At 50.8% G+C, this 18,602-nt stretch overlaps 1 protein-coding gene across 1 annotated transcript in view; it reads right to left on the bottom strand.

The window, feature by feature from the left end:
- The window catches only part of HPS1 (HPS1 biogenesis of lysosomal organelles complex 3 subunit 1), a 43,373-nt gene that overhangs the window by 1,886 nt on the left and 22,885 nt on the right, over window positions 1–18,602 (bottom strand). The window contains exons 2-17 of the mRNA XM_007940040.1: window positions 17,650–17,700; window positions 17,107–17,244; window positions 16,754–16,896; window positions 15,559–15,667; window positions 14,054–14,214; window positions 13,449–13,551; window positions 12,630–12,728; window positions 12,421–12,484; window positions 7,849–7,904; window positions 6,461–6,628; window positions 6,210–6,365; window positions 4,789–4,850; window positions 4,215–4,349; window positions 4,061–4,126; window positions 2,723–2,867; window positions 954–1,067 (exon numbers count right to left, since the gene is read on the bottom strand). Of these exons, the coding sequence (XP_007938231.1) occupies window positions 954–1,067; window positions 2,723–2,867; window positions 4,061–4,126; window positions 4,215–4,349; window positions 4,789–4,850; window positions 6,210–6,365; window positions 6,461–6,628; window positions 7,849–7,904; window positions 12,421–12,484; window positions 12,630–12,728; window positions 13,449–13,551; window positions 14,054–14,214; window positions 15,559–15,667; window positions 16,754–16,896; window positions 17,107–17,244; window positions 17,650–17,700 (1,770 nt within the window). The remainder of the gene's footprint in view (window positions 1–953; window positions 1,068–2,722; window positions 2,868–4,060; window positions 4,127–4,214; window positions 4,350–4,788; window positions 4,851–6,209; window positions 6,366–6,460; window positions 6,629–7,848; window positions 7,905–12,420; window positions 12,485–12,629; window positions 12,729–13,448; window positions 13,552–14,053; window positions 14,215–15,558; window positions 15,668–16,753; window positions 16,897–17,106; window positions 17,245–17,649; window positions 17,701–18,602) is intronic.

Raw genomic sequence — 18,602 nt, 5'->3', positions numbered from 1 at the left:
GAGAAGGCATAAGAGTAAACCCCCATTACTTGTGTTTATACCGTAGGAACAGTGATGTCTAAAGAAAGAAATCCAGGGACACGAGGCAAGAGACCTGAGACACACTTTCAGCTTCTCCTTGGGTAGGCCAGTTAATCGCTTTGCACCTCAATTTATCCACCTGTACAATGGGAATGGCAGTGTGCCGTGCTTTATGCATGAACTGACGGTGTTGAAGCACTACTCGTGAAGTGCGTGCCTTGAGTGATCTCTCTCCTACTGGAAAGGATCTCTGGTGGCATAGTGGTTAAGGCATTCAGCTGCTAACTAAAAGCTTGGTGGTTCGAACCTACTAGCCGCTCTGCAGGAGAAAGATGAAGTAGTCTGCTTCCATATAGACTAACAGCCTTGGAAGCCTATGGGAGTTGCTATGAGTCAGAATTGACTTGATGGCAGTGGGTTTGGTTTTGGTTTCCCACTGGGGCCCCGATGATCTGTTCACACACCTAGCTGGACGCTGCCTTGAACAATGGCATGATTTATCAGGCAGCTGGGTGGAGGAATCACAACCTGAAAAAAAACAAACTTACTGCTGTCCAGTCGGATCTGATTCATAGCAACCTCTCCTTGGGTTTCCAAGGCAGTATCACTACGGAAGTAGATTGCCCAACCTTCCTTCCGAGGAGTGGCTGGTGGGTTTGAACCGCCAGCCTTCTGGTGAGCAGTCAAATGCCTTAGGCACTATGCCACCAGAGCTCCCAAACAAGTGCAAGGGATCACAAAGGAAAGCTAAATGGCCCATGTGAGAACGGCCCCTGAGTTCTGGGTTCCGACCAGCTGTATTTATCTGTCCTTCCTTCCTCCAGGGATAAGAAGAGGTGAAGAGATAGCCTGACACAATTCAGACAGGAAGCCAAGGATACAGGAAGGAAGAGCACTGCAGCATGTCCTACCCTGGACCTGGCTTCACCCACCATCTCATTCTCGAACCACAGGAAGTAGGAGCAGCAGAAGTCCCCCTCCCGGAACAGCAGCGTGGTGTAGCCCTTCTGGAGGTATCTGCGTGCCAGCCGGATCAGAGACCAGACCTGGGGAGAAGGAGAGTGCTCAGCCCGCCCTCATGGCCTGCCTGCTCCCTATCACAGGAGCAGTGGCCTGGGCTCCCACCTCCAGACAATGCTGAGACTGACGGGAAGGAAGAAAAGCTCCTGGATGAGGAGCTCCCTGAGGCCAGGGGCCTCCCCCTCATTTGCTTCCTTAGCGCTTGGGCCACCACTGCCTTGGCTCAGAGTAGGAGCTTGAACTACATCTTTACAGCACAGATGGATGGGCTGCCCTCTGAAGAGGATAAATATATGTAGAGACACTTTATATTACTTTCATGTGCTACATGTGAGTCACAAATTAGTACGCCAATCATTCAGGTCAGAATACAGCCAGGGACATTATGATCACTGTTGGAGATCGAAGTGTGGCCATCTGGAGACCCCTCCTGCCATCCAGGGTCACCTCCAGCTCCATGGTGATGTGAGTCTGAATGTGGAGACCTGTCCCCTGCTCCAGGAGGAAAGTCTAAGCTAGGACACACAAGGGCCTAGTGACCACGGAAGGAGGCGTCACAGATCCCCTGCCCGGCCTTTTCTTGCCTGATGCAGGGCCCTCCCGATGCCGCCAGGAAACTGCCAGAGGGATGCGGCAGGGACGCGTGGGCTCGCTCCTGTCTCCCAGGGGTTGGGAGCAGGTGGATGAGCGCTCTCACCAGAAAGCTTTGTGGAAGGGATTCCCGATTCCCGCCACATGCAATCATAATGCAATACCTAATTAAACCTGGAAACAGATACGTGGGTTTGCTCTGTTTTTCAGAAAGCCATTTGACAACATGTATTAATAACCTTAGAAAGATTCCTCCTGTCTGGCTGAGTAATTCCATTTCTGGGAATCCACACTGAGGAAATAATCAGCGATGAGGACAGAGACGCATGCCCAGAGGTGTGTGCTGTGGGGTAATTTATCACAGTGAAAGCCTGCAGACAACAAGTGTTCAACTGGGAACTGGTTACGTGGATGATGCTCCATTCACCTGATGGACCGGTGTGGAGCTGTTAAAAATCATGTTTATAAAGAATTAATGACATGAGAAAATGCATTTTATAATGTGAGTTGAAAATGCAGGAAACACAACTGCCCACACAGAAAGAGCTCAACTACAGAAAACAGTGCAGAGAAAGCAATGAAAAGCAGTGTACCTAGATAGCACTGTAACTGCGTGGAGAAGGGAAACTGAGAGGAAGGTGGTGTCCCACACTGTGCTGAGTATTTTGCAGACGTGTAATTGTCACACTAACTCTAGGATGCAAACAGCATTTTTTGTTGTTGCTGTTACGTGCCGTACAATCCTCTTTTTCAGAAAAGGAAACCAAAACTTAGACTACACGATGCCCAAGGGCTCACAGCTAGTGGGAGGTAGTGCTGGGCTTCAAACACAGCCATCTGTCGCTTGCCTTATTTTAATATAATGATGCACTGTGTTTGAAAAAATATATATAGTAAGTCTGCATGTGTACACACACACACACACACACACACAACTTAACATAATATAATAATTACCTAGCCACAACATACACATATATGTGCACTAACAGGAACCCAGAGGACAGAACAGCTAGTTTTTCTCAGGGAAGTCCAGGCCTCACACATCCCATATGTGGGCACTGAAAAGGCCTGGGCAAGAAGAGGTTACCTTGGTTTTGATGAAAGCAGCCAGTGGTCCCTTGCCCAGCTCCGAAGAAGTCTTCTCACTGATGCTGAGGGAAGGAGCCACCATGTGCCCAGTTGTGCGATCCACGTAAATGAAATGCACCAAGCCTGGGAAGTCTTCTAGGTAGGTGAGGTGAGTTAAGGTGCTTATAAAGCCAGGAACCAGGGAAGGTATGTCTCTGTCCTTGTTTTAGGCTGGCAGCCCTGCTGGGCAATGGGCTCAGAGGGCCAGGTGTGCCACACCTGTCCTTTCCCATAGGGTTCCATTTCATGCAAGCTCCCAGTCTCCCTACTCTCCAGGGTCTCTCTTCACTTCCCCACTTGCCTGCCTTGAGAAGTCCTAAGATCCAAGTAAATAGATTCTTGATGTTTGTACACTCAACATGGGCAGTTTTGGACCCTGCGGGAACATGGGATGAGCTTGAATCATGCACACTGTAAGGCTGATGTAACAGCAGAGCCACAGAACTAACGAGTGAGCCTAGCAGGCTCCCCAACCTCCACCCCTCACCACAATTTTGTTCATCGCTACCCTTCACATTGAGGTTAGAAAGCTTCCACTTGAGTGGGAGCAGACACCACAGAAGGGCACTGGCTGATGGAGAAAGAGACCCTTGGGCATCCCTTTCACCTGCCCTACTGACGACATGACTTTTAGGGGACTTGAGGCCTGGCCCTTTAGAGATCTGAATATAGGAAAAGCTGTTTCATAAAAAGTTCCGTGGAAAATTAGTATTCAATAAAATTAGTGTTCTACAATAAAAGGGTCAAATAAACTTGAAAATGGTTTTATGAAAAGGGATAAGCATATTTACCACAGGACTTCTCAGAACCTTAGCATGTGCATAGCAGGGCTCTAGGAAGGAGATATCTGTCAAACCCACAGACCACAGAAAGCCCACCACTGCCATCCACGTGCAGTACCTATTACCTTTTTGCTGGTTGGGAAACAATGACAAAAAGGATCGCTGAGGCTTTTATGAATTCCCTTTGGGACAACAGGAACTTCTGACATTGCAGCCTCAGAGTGTACCTACAGACAAGATTCTGGGATGCTGTTGTTGTTGTTGTTGTTATGTGCCGTCGAGTTGGACCCGACTCATAGCAACCTCTCCTTGGGTTTCCGAGATAGTATCACTATGGAAGTAGATTGCCCCATCTTCTGGGATGCTACTTTCTATTAATTTTCTTCTGAGAAAAGAAACTGAGGAGGCATACCATAACTCTCCCTCCTCTAGCTTCCTGCACAGAGAGCAGGCAGAAGGGGCACCCAGACACCGTCGCTTGCCTGGATGGGCTTGGGGCTTAGGCAGCAGGATATGACACCATGGTGATGTTCCGCTGGCTCTTCACCAACAGAAAGTCCTTCCAGTCGGCTAGCTTTTCTCTGCAGAGGCAAGCAGGGGCAGCACAGGCCACCGTGAGCCGTGTCCCTGCTCCTGCCCCGGGCAGTCAGGTGGCCACACCCCACTTACTGCATGAGCTTCTGGGCTTGGTCCTGCAGGGGCTGGGGCAGATGGGGACCGCCCTGGCCCGGCACTGTGCTCAGGAAGCTGAAGCGGTAGATGGCACAGAGCTGCTGCTTCAACTTCCTGTAAGCCTGGAGCAGCCTGGCCCAGGGGACGAGAGTGTCACAGTGGGATGAGGCCTGGGAGAGTGCCTGTCCCCACGGCACGGGTAACCCCTGCTCCCGTACCACGAGACAGAGCTGAGCAAAACCGTTCACCTGTAGGGGGCCAGGACTTCCAGCACCGTGCTCCATGCCTGTGGCATGCAATCTCCTTGTCGCATGGCATCTCACGTACTCTCATCATTCACCAATAAAGTAGGGGAAGTGCCTTGCTCGAGGCCACCCCCAAGTCAGCGCTAAAGCGGGCCTTTCTCCTGTACAGTATTGGGCTCCTTAGGCCCCTCTGCTTCCCCCACCCTTCCAGCCCTCACAGGGCCTAACTTCACACATAAGCTCCTTCTGGGGCATTCTCTCCTTCTAGGCCTAGGGAAAAAACTTGGTGTCCAAGGGGCACATCCCGTCTCAGGGCCACTACTTACTCCCTGCACGATCCTGGCTCACTTCTGGAGAAGGCCTTGGTCTTAAACTCCAGCCAGGTGCTCTGTAAGGACAGGTGACAGGGTGGCTTCCTGACCATGTTCCCACAGTGAGGCCCCATGCAGACCCCTTTCCACACTGCTGCCAAGCAGGGACCAGGCGGCTTTGGTGTTGCACGAGTCTGCTTTCACTCTGCCCATGCTGGCCTCTCCAGCACGCCCCCCAGACCCTGCCCACTGTGCCTAGCACACCAGTCACTCTTATTTAAAGAGCAATTCCTGGGGGCCCTGCATTGTGCTAGACTTGGGGCTCACTGTCTAGCAGGGCAGACGCGATGTCAGGGTGCTGAGGTGAGTCTCCAGGGTGAGTGAGCACAGGGCAGGGGGCTGGGATGCAGAGTGGGCTGCGGCGGCTGCTGCCGGCCTCAGGGAAGGCTTTATGCCACCGCGATGCCTGAGTGGTGTCTCCTAGACAGTGAGAACCCTGGACCCCATGTGCTGCCTCGGAGCCCTGCAGGACACCTAGCTGCTGGGCTCCTCAAATAAAAAGGCCACGGGGCTTCCTTGCCTGCTCTGCCTCTTCCAATCCTCCTGCTTGTTTCAGACCAGCCCACACGGTAGCCACAGGAACTTGCAGTTGCTCTAACAGACCCAAGTGCTATCAGAAGCACGACACTGCCCTAGCTGCTTAGACCTGGCGGTCTGCTTTCGGCTCTCTGGACTAAGCTCTGAGCTTCGATCTGGACTGGTTTCTATAGCTCACAGCTCTGTCTCATCTCCCTGTGGGCTCTGAGCTCCCGGGCCTGGGGGCTGACTCTGCCATGTGCATCTCTGTCCTCCCCACAGGCCGGTGCACTGGCCAAACCAGGTGAGGATACCTGGTGGGTGTGGAGGTGGACCACTGCCCGAAGGCCAGAGCTGGGATTCAGGTTCTGGCCCCACAGTTCACCAGCTGAGTAATCTCAGCCACGTCACCATCTATCGGAGCCTGTTTCCCTGTTTATAAAACAGAATCTGCAACTCGTGTTTGGTGAAACTCAAAATGAAATGAAACTGTTCTGCAAACCAGGTGGCGCAGATGGTCTGTGCTCGGCTGCTAAACCTGCAGGTTGGTGGTCCGAGCCCACCCAGCGGTCCTGTGGAAGAAAAGCCCTGGGGAATCTCCATGTTAGGATCACAGCCAGGAAAACCCTATGGGGCAGGTCCACACATGGGGTGGTGAAGAGTCAGAACTGACCAGATGGCAGCTAACAACATGAGATTTGGTTACCATCCCTTCACCAGGGGGATGAGGGGATCAGAAACCAGAGGTGGAGCAGAGACAGGGGCCTGGAATCTCTGGCCCTTCATCTGATAGACCAAGGGCTGCGGGCCCACCTTTGCCTGCCTCTAAGGCTGGGCGCATCCAGGGACCCGGCTCTCACCTGAATCTCCTGGCCCCCTAGATTCTTGACAAACTTGTCCATCCTCTGGCGCAGCTCTGTACCCCTGGCCTCCTGACCCTCCTTTATCTTCTTCTCCAGCTGGGTAAACCCATCCAGCAGCTGGGCCAGGGCCAGGGCCAGGCCGTTGCTGGTGCTCTGGGGAGAAAGCACAGGGCTGGGTAGGATGGGGCGGCTGGGAGAGCAGGTGTTCAGGCCCTGGGGTCGCCAGCGCAGGGTGAGGGCCCTGGTACCTTGGTCAGGAGCACCATGTTGATGCCCGGCCACAGGGGCAGGCAATACAGGGTGTGGGGCACCATGCGGCAGTAGCTGTCTTTTATGGTGGTATCCAGGAAGATCCTTAGAGACCTGGATGCTGCCGGGGAGGGAGGAAGCAGCGTCTGCAGAGTGTCTTCGCCCACCTACCAGGAAGGAGGAGCTGTTAGGGAGTGGTGGGGAGGAAGGAAGGGCCACCTGGATCCCCAAGTCGGATCCACCCACATCGCCCATGTGCTGCGTTCCCCGTGACCCATGGAGGAACACAGACTTTGACTTCAAAGAATCCCAGATCTGTTGCAAACACCCTAGCAGCCACAGCTCTGCTACTGTCGCTCTCAGCATCTTCTAGATTTTTCCACTGCAGTCAGGAGCGGATGCCAAGTGGGCTAGGGTGTCGGAGCTGGAGGTGGGTGGTAAAGAAGGGAGCAAAGAGGCAGGAGAAACAGACAGCAGTGGAATGGGGAGAGGACATGCCCTCAACATGCCTTCAATTAGAGGAAAGTATTTAAAGTTAAGTAACATCCTGATGTTTCAATCACTCTCAGAACATGCAGCCATTCCAACTGCCCAGGTGGGGCAACTGAGGCACACAGCGACGAACGTGAGCCACCTTCCAGCCTCAGGGAGGATTCTGAGTAGGAAAGCCTTTAGTAGGAAAAACTAGAGATCACTAAGGATGACACAATAATGTCTATTAAGACATGTTAGGAAAAGCAGTAAAAAACTAGAAATGATCTACCAGTCAACTCAGGGAGGCTGCTAAAAAAAATAACACACCCGTGTGGTGGACTATCATCAAAAATCACACTGCTCAAGAATGCTTAGTAAACGGAAAAATGACTAGAGAAGAAAGTAATGAATTTCATTATGATTCAAATTTGGTGGGGGAAGAAAAGAAAAAAGAGTTTGTATGTGTACACATAAAATCACAGGGAAAAAGATTGGAAGGAAATACCCCCAAAATATGCATAGTAGTTACTATCTGGGGGTGGGACTGAGAGGGAATTTCATTCTTTTTTCCATAATTTACTTTTATATTTTCTAATTTTTCTACAAGGAATACATTTACTTTCTCATTTACAAAAACATTAACAATTAAACTGGACTTTCACTCTTAAAAATAGTGAGGAGGGTGGAATTCAGCAGGAGTTGAGACCAGCTCCTGGGGGAGAGTGTGGCGTAAGGTCACCCTTCACATATCCCCCACCCCTGCAATGACTGACCTTGAGGGGCAGGAGGAAGGCTGGCCCTGGTGGAGCCCCCCGGAGGCTAAGCCCTGAATCCCTAGTGCCCCCCCCACCCCGCCCGTAGCCTCTCAGACCAATCAGTGCAGGGGGAGCCTTCCTTCTCAGAAGACACTCACCTGGATCTGGACGGCATCACTGGGTGGAGTGCCCCCCTCCAGCCAGATGGTGCTACCTGCAGGCCACAGGCAACGACAGTGTGAGCAGTGGGACGTCAGAAGGGGAGGGGTGGAGATAGGAGGCTCCCCGGCCAGTCAGTCCTGAAGCACCAGGCAGCGGCAGAGGCACCTCAGTGTGGGAGAGTGCAGCGTATCCCATCCTACCCCAGCTGGCAAGTGCTGCCAACAGTAACAGCCCCAGGCAAAGCAGCCAGAAGCTTCCACGGAGCTGGCAGCTGTGGCCACTGGGAATGGCCACTGGGAATACAGCTCTAAAGATACAACCAGCAACAGGGGTGGTACGGCCACTCCCTCAGCACCCCTGTCTTCACCCCTTTAACCTCCCTCCCCACCCTCTATTCCTACAGACCCCTCCCTGACTGGCTGTTGAGTTGATTCTGACTCATGGTGACGCCATCTATGTCAGAAAAGAACTGTGCTCCATACAGTTTTCAATGGCTGATCTTTTGGAAGTTTTTGTGCCCATGTAAGTACTGTGCACACACACGTGACGGGGAAATGACACAATTACGTAAAAAAGTTCTGGCATAGTGCACCCAGGCCTACACAGCACGTGTTGTGTGGTATTTCCAGAAGTGAATTTTGGCCTTATTCATCCTCATTCAATAATCCAAAAATGTCACTTTTGATCATGTTGTTGTTGTTATTTGCCGTCGAGTCGGCCCCAACTCATAGCGACCCCTCCTTGGGTTTCTGAGGCAGTATCACTACGGAAGTAGGATTGCCGAACCTTCCTTCTGAGGAGTGGCTGGTGGGTTTGAACCGCCAGCCTTCTGGTTAGCAGTCAAGTGCCTTAGGCACTATGCTACCAGAGCTCCCACTTTTGATCATATCTCTATAGTAAAGGTATAAGCCATGGTTAAGAAGTCATGGATCGAGTTTGGAAGTACCCTGGTAACCAGAAAGTAAAACAACTGAAACTGTGCATTTGTTCCGGGGCCATTCATAGCTGGGCCTGAGTGCAGTGCAGTTCCTGCAGCTGATCTGCCCCCGGTGCAAATGGTGTGCCTGAGATGGAGGGCTGCGTGCAGAGCTGCCGTAGCTGGAGTACAGGCTCGTCCCACAGCAGGCAGAGAGGGCCGCTGCCCACGTGTACCTAGGTCCTGCAGTGCTGGCCGCACACAATGCCAGGTGGCAGAATGGTACAGAGTGGGCGCACGATGTCCCAGCTCTGGTGGCCATTAGGACCTGTTTCATCTGAGCAGGGAGCAAGGGATACAGGAGCCCTCTCTGCTTATGGCTCTCACACCCACCCTGCGGCATCCACGCAAGCAGGAGATTCAAACCACCAGACCATGATGGTCAGCCAGCCACATGGCGCGGCAGAAGGTGTGTGGCTGTGAGTGTGCCAGCCTCACCCACCTGAGTGGCCTCTCTGGGCCAGAGTACAAAGACCCTTGTTCCTCCCAACCTGGGGCCAGCTGTGCTACTGAGGGCTGTTTCTGGGATGGAAGAAGTGGTTTCTTCCTGCACTGGAAAAAGTGGTTTTGCAGGCCAGGGAAGGGATCCTGCTGGGAGAAGGGCTGCTTTAGAAACTTGAGGGTAGGCTGGTGAAGGTCTGCTGCTGGGAACCAAACCTCCACGTCAACAGGCACCAAGATGAAGACTTAACATTAAATCCATTAGACAGAAAAAAAAATTGAAAAAAAAAAAGTCATTAATGTGAAAGAGATATTTGTACAGTGTGCTTAGGAAAATAACACATGGGTGTTGTATGGTATGCAAAAATGTGTAATGCATGTATTATTTGCACAAAAATACAGTAGATTGCCAGGCCTTTCTTCCAAGGTGCCTCTGGGTGGGCGCCAACCTCCAACCTTTTGCTTAGGAGCGGCGTGCATTAACCATTTGCACCACCAGGGACTCCAGCCGGTATCTGCTGCTGTCAAGTTGATTCCGACTCACAGAGACCTCGTAGGACAGGGTAGAACTGTCCTATCAGTTACCAAGGCTGTAAATCTTTACAGGAGCAGACTGCCACATCTCTCTCCCATGGAGCTCCTGGTGGGTTTGAACTGCTGAGCACTTAACCACTGGACCCCCAGGGCTCCCTCAGAGACCCCATAGAGAAGGTGTAAGAGAGGAGCACCTGGGAGCAGCACAAACAAACAAAAAACCCAAACTCACCGCCGTGGAGTCAGATCCGACTCACAGTGACCCCTCCTTGGGTTTCCGAGGTGGTGTCACTAGGGAAGCAGATTGTCTGCATTTTCCTCATTAATTTATTCAATCAGCAAACCTTACTAAGCATGTGCAGGAGTTGAGGTAGGTTTCCTTCAGGAGCTCTGGTGGCATGGTGCCTAAGGTGTTTGACTGCTAACCAGAAGGCTGGAGGTTCAAACCCACCAGCCATTCCTCAGAAGGAAGATGGGGCAATCTACTTCTGTAGAGATACTGCCTTGGAAACCTGAGGAGGGGTCATTATGCATCGGATCTGACTCAATGGCAGTGAGCTTTTTTTTTTTTCTTAATAGCTCATGAAAACCTACTGAACCCACTGCATATTCAAAATATTACATACTTATAATAATACTGTTATTATATCTCACTGCAAATAACGACCGTTTAAAGGAGCTCTGGTGGCATAAGGAGGTACTTGGCTACTAACCAGAAGGTCAGCAGTTCAAACCCACCAGCTGCTCCATGGAAGGAAGATGGGACGACCTACTTCCGTAAAGAGTTACAGCCTCAGAAACCCAATGGGTGTTGCTATGAGTGGGAATCGACTCGGTGGCAACGAGTAACCACCATTCACAGCCATGTTTCTCCTGACAAACGTGTTTCTGATTTATAGATGGACGAGTGCAGCTCACACTTTTTCCAAGTTGTGAGTTTTGGCTGTGGGATGGCATTATTTACAGCCCAGAGATAGAGGAAACACCACTGAGAGATAGGGGTGGGAGGATGATGGTGATGAGGGAGGGAGCAGTAAGAAGATGAAAACTTCAGAGGTCACCCAAATGCACCATGTTCTGGGCTCACGGAGCGTGTGGCGAATTGGAGGAAAGCTACGGGGAGCATGTACGAGATGACGCACAATCTCAGGGTCCCAGGCTCCGTGAAGCCTGTCCAAGGACTGCAGGTTTAGAACATTCAGCCCAGCGGTTTCCACCTTAGCTGCACAGGAGAATCTTGTGGGGACCTTTTAAAACTGTTGATGCCCAGGCCACACTCCAGCACCAATTAAGTCAGACTCTCTGGCCTCAGGGCCAGCTTCAGTACAGTAAGTCCCTGGGTTATGAATATCAGACTTACTAACAACTCACACTTGCCTTCTAACGTTATGTAAATTTTCCCTCAGTTTTCAATGATCGAACCAACTCCTTACTCACAACAGATTCTTCATCCCAATCACCTTCACTTGCTGCATGTGCAGCTTTTAGATCAGTTAAAATGCATCGAGCCTTTTCTTGCAGGTTAAATAAGAACTATATATGCACCCGTTCCATTTAAAGACAGAACTGATCTTGTTCGCAACCTGGGGACTGCTTGCATTTTTAAAGCTCGCCAGCCTAGTCTAACTGCACCTAGACTAGCGGCAAATCTGTGCAGAGAGGTGGTCACATCCTGGCTATACACTGGACCCATGTGGGGGGGATTTCAGAGTATTCACACCTGGGCCCCAGGTCTGGCCACTGTAACTGGCCTGGCTGAAGTTCTCCAGGTGATTAAGAACTACCGGTTTCAGGAAGCCGCACGGTAAATGCCTTTCAAACTCAGCCCAAGATGCTTCTCCTCCTGACCCCCGGCCTTCTTCCTTCTAATACATGATGCAAACCACATAATCCAGCCTTCTCCCAAGAAACTCAGGGTTAGATGTCATGCTCAGTGACCACAGTAGTCTGGGTTTTGGCTTACCTATTTGTCTAAGCAACACTGATTTGTTTGTTAATGACATTGTTTTTCTTTTTATTGGTATAAATTATAGCCTACTGAGGTCAAGTCAATTCTGACTCATAGTGACCCTACAGGACAGAGCAAAACTGGCCCTGTGGGTGAGCAAGGCTGTAAATCTTTACAGAAGCAGAATGCCTCTCATCTTTGTCCCAGGGCAGGGCTGGTGGGTTCGAACTATGGACTTTTAGCAGCCAAGCACTTAACCACTATATCTCCAGAGCTCCTAACTACAGAGTGGATATTTGTATTTTAAAAAATGCACTTTAAATAAAATGATTATTACTTAATTTTACCTCATTATTATTAAGTCAATTGCAAAAAGGAAAACTGAAGCCACAGCCTTAGGAAACATGCAAGTGGCCTTAAAATGTCTTTGAGCTCAAGCTGGTGCTAGCAGGGAAGACAGACAGGAAGCTGAAGTCTGCATCTTATGCTCTGGGGAGAAAAATCTCCGACGAATTTGAGTGTCTGTGCCCGGAACTGGGCAAGGTGTGGAGGGCCACTAAACCCCAAGGCAGAATCCCTGGGGCTGCTGATCCGTATATATATATATATATATATATATATATATACACAGCCCACCTGGCCTCCTGCCCTCACCCCCACACCCCTCACCTGAGCTCTGCTCGCCAGGGGAAGGAGCTGGTGTGAAGTACTCTTCAGGGAAGCTGTCTGTCTCCTGGGAGGGAGAAGAGGGCAGCTCAGGCTGAGGACTTGGGAGATCACCTGGCTGGCTCAACCCTGGACCCTGCTTTCCCGGGGAAAGGCCTGGCCACACAGGTGAGGCAGGTCTGCCTCTCCTCCCGCGCAGCGTGTGCACACACCGTCTCTGTAGAGCTCCTCCTGGCCTGGTGTGTGGAGCCAGGGCTCCAGGGCTGCTGCACCGGGATGTTCTGGCTGCTCCGGGGCCGCGCTGGGGGAGGCTATGATGGGGCAGGGAGAAGCCTGTTAGCGCCCCTCTGACCGGCCCCTCTGCATCAGCCCTGGACCTTCCAGCATTTCACAGAAAAGCCCTGAGAGCAGAGAGCCAGGGCCCTCCACCCTGCCCCAGTGCGCAGCCCTGGGCAGGGTCCTCAGACTTCCCAGCTTCCCTGGGGGTTTCCATTCTAGGTGGTCTAGTATTTCTCCAGAACCACTGAGATTCCAGGAATTCCAGCTCTCTGGGATTTCCGATTCTACAACTACTACAGTGGACGAAGATGACAATGGTGATGGTGGTGACTCACCTGAGTGTTCACTACACCCCAGGCACTGTTGGGCTGTATGTGAGTCACCCCTTCTATTTCTCATAACAACCCCGAGAGGAAGATGCCAACGTTAGCCCCATGTGCAGATAAGGGAACTGAGCCTCAGAGCGGCAGGGACTTGTCCACATCACACCGCTGGCTAAGTGGGGCAGCTGAGATTCAAACCAGGACCATCTGACTCCTCAAATCTGCACTTTTAACCTGCACCATATGCATTCCACAAAACCCCCTTAACATCTGAAAACAGAGGGAAAAATCATGCTCCTTCACATGCCCAGAACTGGGACTTGGACACCATGCCCTCCCCAGGCAGCCCGTCCTCCATTGTCCAGACTGGCTTTCTGAGCTGTCCCCCTCACGGCCTCCACTGCCCCGGGAGTGGGAGCACCCCAAGACCTGTGCATCATCGGCCTGTGCCACACTGTTGCTGGGGTAGAGGTTCTGCACCAGGAGGATGAGGGTCAGGAGGTCTGCAGGGCGCAGGGAGCCTGCGCTCGGGCTGTGAAGACAGAACAAGGAGGTGAGGCAGCAACAGCTGGTGCTTCCACCCAGGAAAGTGACAGTGCTGTGGGGTCAAGAAGGTCGGGGCATCCAAGGCAAGCTCCCTACCCGCAAGGAGTTTACAAATACCTCAGCAGACTTAAGCCTTTTTGGAGAAAGGCAAGGTATAAATACAATTAATCTATCCATTTAAAAAATAAAACTTGACAGTGTTTAAAAAAAAAAAAAGCAATAGCAACAGGAAACAACCTGGAAACAGTAATAACATGGAAGGTAGTTCTCCTAAATTTATTTCTAAGACAGTGTTCCAAAAAGAAATGCTTCAGAGAAAGAGAGAGACACAAGAAGGGGTGAAGAGTTGAAGACTCTGGGCTTTGTGGAAGAGATGGGTCCTGAGGCTTTCTTTACTGGGGAAGGCAGTGTTTTGGGGTCCAGGGAATAGGATGGGCAAGTGTAAGAGCTAGGGCCCTCAGGTCACCAGGGGCTAGGCCATGGCTCACCTGGAGTAGAAGGCCAACAGCTTGGAGTGCACAAGCAAGAAGGCGTGCAGGGCCTCCTCACCAGGCCGCCTGGGGCTGGAGTTGACAGCCTGGACGACATGCCGCTCCAGTGCCTCTACGCACAACTCACAGAGCTGGGGGTGGGTCAGCCGCTCCACGGCCTGTCCATGGGGCAGGGAGAGGATGCCATGTCACGGACCACCCTCTCCCTTCTCCAGGCCCTGGGCTAGTAGGCACACTCAATCCACACTGAGCTCATACCATGTACCAGACAGTGGGGACCAGAGAGTCTGAGACCACAGGGTCCCTGCCTTCCTGGGGCTTACAGTCTGGTCGCTAGACTCCAGTGGATGAGACAGGCACTGTACAAGGAAGCAGACATGGTAGTGCCAACTCTAAGAAGTGCGAGGTGGGAAAGCACAGTACTTGACTAGACAAGAAGGACAGAAACCTACTTCAGGTCAGGTGATCAAAGAGGTGTACCTCAGGTGACCTTTTAAGGTGATATCTAAAGACTGAGAAAGCACACCAGAGAAAGAGGGAGAGAGAGAATGCGGCAAATTCAGAGGAAAAACAAAGCAAAACAAAATAGCATACGCAAAGGCCCTGAGGCAGGGAGAGTTTGGAGCAGTGCCATTCAATTGGAATATAAGGTATGTCCTGTGCATAATTTAAAATTTTCTAGTAGCACATTAACAAAGTAGAAAGAAACATATGAAACTAGTTTTAATAATGTACTTTATTTTACCCAATATACCCCAAATATTACGATTTCAACATACAATATAAAAACATTACATTATTAACGATTAACTGTTATTTTTTTATACGAAGTCATAAAAATGTGGTGTGTATTTTACACTTTGAGCGCAACTCAATTTGGACTAGCCACATAGAAAGTGTGGCTTGAAATTCAATAAAAACTAAACCCACTGCCATCGAGTCAATGCTGACTCATAGCAACCCTCATTGGGTTTCTAAGGCGGTAAATTTTTATAGAAGTAGATTGCCTCATCTTCCTTCTGCGGAGCGGCTGGTGGGTTTGAACAGCCAACCTTCTGGTTAGCAGTCAAATGCCTTAGGCACTACACCACCAATATAGTGGCACATATTGGACAGAGCTAAACATAGCATATTCATATGGAAAGAAGTCTTATGTGGCCAGTGCACAGTGAGCGAGGGACAGAGGCAAAAGGTGAAGCTGGAATGTGACAGGCAGAGGCCAGATTATACAGGATCTGGAGCGTTAAGGAAGGAGTTTGGCTCTTAACTGTACTCAGTCACCTCCTCCAGGAAGCCTTTTCTGATAACCTGAGAAAGAGTTGATGTTCTCATCCTTCGCACCACCATGGATTTTGAAGATAAATCTAATAAGGCACCCAGGACACTTCATGGTACTTTTTTAGTACATATGTATCATTTCCAAAGTAGGGACTGATTTTCCCAGCAGCTGATAAGCACCTGAAAGGCAGGCCTCCCACCCCTGGCAGTCACCCGGTAGTCACCTCCACGGCGAAGCACTGCTCCTGTTCCCGCAGGCGGCTGTAGGTCGACAACAGGCTCTGGAAGTGCGCCCACACCTGGTTGCGCCTCTCCAGGTCTGGAGGCCGCAGCCTGGGGGCAAAGCCCAAGAGACCAGGAGAGATCATGAGAAAGCTGGTTACTCTCAACCCCAACCCAAGTGACCATAGTCCCATGTCACCTACAGAGCTGGAAGAGCTCTTGGGATGTGCCCAAGTAACTGTGGGAGCCCACAAGCCACCAAAGAGCCCATGATTCTGGCTGGGCCCAGGCCATGGAGTGTAGGGGCATAAGCACAGACCAGGAGTCGGCAAACTGCTAACTTCTCAGTCTCTCTCATACTCAGACATGTGAGACAAGGTCAGCTACAGAGGGCCAGGAAGGCGCCTCAGTTTTCTAGACCTCTCACTTCTCCCAGAGGTTCGCTGGTCAGGACCATGCCAGGGCTGCAACCAGCTCCAATGCTAAAACCATCACCCACCTGGGCTAAAGTGACTCATGAAATGATATTTGCCAATTTGATATGGGTGCTTGCTCACGTTGCTACAGCTCAAAAGACTCATGTTTCCAACTTGGCAACTTCCCAACTCATTGTGAGACTCAGGGTGACCCCACCAAGAATCTGTCTCCTGAGTCCACATTCCAACTGAGCTCCTTTTCTGGGCTCCTTCCCACCTGAGGGTATGCTCTGCACACCATTCTCTTTCATGTGTTCTTTGCTGTGAGCCCAGAGAGGGGTGTCAGGGGTCTGATCCCTCAGAAAAACTGTTCACAGGTGGTGTATGGGTGTGTGCACATGTGTTTCCCTGAAGAGGGAGTCTAAGTGTCTTTGGGAAGCTGGAGAGGATGCGTTCAGCAAGGTCTGTGATGACAGAGAGCTGACGCTGCAGCAGGAAGAGCGCCGGACTAGCGGCCCTGAGCTCTGATTCTGGGCTGGGTGTAACCTACCACCCGCTGGGTGGCCCTGGGCACGTTATTTAACTTCTCTTCCCTCAATTTCCCCAGCTGTGAAATGGGAGGGTTGGACCAAACGATCTCCAAGGTTCCTTGGAGCTCTGCTTCTCTGACCCAGCGACCCAGCCAGGGGCAGAGTGTGGAACAGCAGCGTCACGTAAGCTGGGTGCACATCGTTTGGGTGCTCAGCAAAGGGCACAGAGGGGACGAGCTGTGAGGACTCACTCCTTTCGGATGAGCTGGCTGTCCACGGTAACCAGTCCAAAGTGCACCTCGACCAGGTACTTGAGCACATGTAGCTTCCGCCGCAGGTCCCCCTCATTCTCCGTGTGATCTCCATTGATGGCAATGAACAGGCATTCTTCAAACTGTAGGCACAGCTCGACCAAGGTGAGCCAACCCCAGAAGCCCTCCTTTCACCTGCCTTGCCCCCTGGGGATACTGAGGAGAGGCTGGGGATTCTGATAAGATGCAGTTTCTGCCTTTCAAAAGAGTCTAAAGTCCAAGATAAAGCACAGCTGTGTGGCTCCCCAAGGGGCTAAGGAAAGAGGGAGATGGCCCCCGTGCTACACACTCACCAGGTGAAGGACATACAGGTAGTTGTCACTTGCTGTTGAGAAGCAGGTATACGTGTCTGAGAGCTTCTCCAGCATTGTCATCGAGGAGATGATGACTGGGGCAAGCAGGGTGCTGAGCCTGTCCTCCAGGGCAGGGAGCTGCAAGAGGAAGAACAGGGCTTAGGGGATGCCAGACACTGGGGACAACGAAACAGACAAGACCCAAGTCTTGCCACCAAGAGGCCCCACAGTTTTAGACCAGCCTATGTGGGTATCGCTGTCTCAACAGGGAAAGCGGCAAAGAACGCCTGCCTCAGGACCCTGGGTGGTGACTAGGAAGGGTGGGGGGGCCAGCCATCTCCCCAAAATTACAAGAAAACATTAAGAAACCAGGCCACATCTCCATAGTAGAATGTTAGGGGCATGTTTTGGTTACCTCTAGTGACGCTCCAACAGAAAATACCACAAATGGGTGGCTTTAACAAACAGGGATTTATTCTCTTACAGTTTTGGAGCCTAGAAATCCGAGTTCAAAGCACCAGGCTCTAGGGGTTGGGTGAAAGCTCCTCGACCTTGGGCTTCAGCTCTGCCTCTTGGCCACTGAAGCTGGAGGCTTTCCTCACTCAGGCAGCTGCTGGCTGCCGAGGCTGACAAACCCAAGGTCGACAAGTGAAAATGCACAGTCCTTGTATCAGCAGACAATATGGCAGGCTCCTGAATGCTTCCTGGCTACATGCGGGATTCAAGCATGTCAAAAAGATGCAGACCTTCTCAAGGCTTCTCCTGATCTACTGGAAGGAGACCACATCCCTAAGGGAGCCACTCAGCTGCTCCAGTAGATTCCACCAGGGAGTGGATTACCAGTCTCTCCAGGGGAATAACTACATCCGGCTGCCCAGCCACTCAAAACCAGGCCCAGCCAAATTGGCACATAACCTTCACTACCACAGGGCATTTAACTGACAACTGGCCAACTTTTAGGAACTTTGCCAAGTGTACCAAGTGCCGAAAAAAATATCCATGCTCTTTGTTGCAGTAAATCTACGTAGGCAAAATGATTCATGTGCAAAGATGTTCACAACATGATTTCTAAAGCAAACCATAAAAAAAGTAAATATCCAGTGCCAGGGAAACAAATAAATAACAGTATATCTAAATAATGGACATGAGTCAACAGCCACTTAAAATATTAGAGTATTTTCAATGACATGGAGGATTCCTCTGATACAATGTACTATGTTAAAAAAATGGCCGTCAATGCTGTTTTTACAAATGTGAAGAAAAAAACAAAGTACAGAAGAAATATCAAGAAAGCCAATGCTGTTAAAGTTGTTGCTTCTGGAGAGAGAGATTATGGGTTATTTTCCCCCACTCAACCACCACTATTTTATACTTTTCTTGTTTTTCATGAGCATGGGTTTACTTTTATGACATCTTCCCTTTTCCCCCTCTCTAGTGTCCTAAAGAAGAGACAAAACAAGTAAACAAAAACACACACAAAAAAAGAACTGTTAAAA

The sequence above is a fragment of the Orycteropus afer genome, unplaced genomic scaffold (genome assembly GCF_000298275.1).
Source record: "Orycteropus afer afer isolate SDZICR_OR568_19922 unplaced genomic scaffold, OryAfe1.0 scaffold00064, whole genome shotgun sequence".
Taxonomy (NCBI): Eukaryota; Metazoa; Chordata; class Mammalia; order Tubulidentata; family Orycteropodidae; genus Orycteropus; species Orycteropus afer.
Note: the sequence above shows the minus strand (reverse complement) of the source record. Positions and strands in the feature narration are given on the sequence as shown.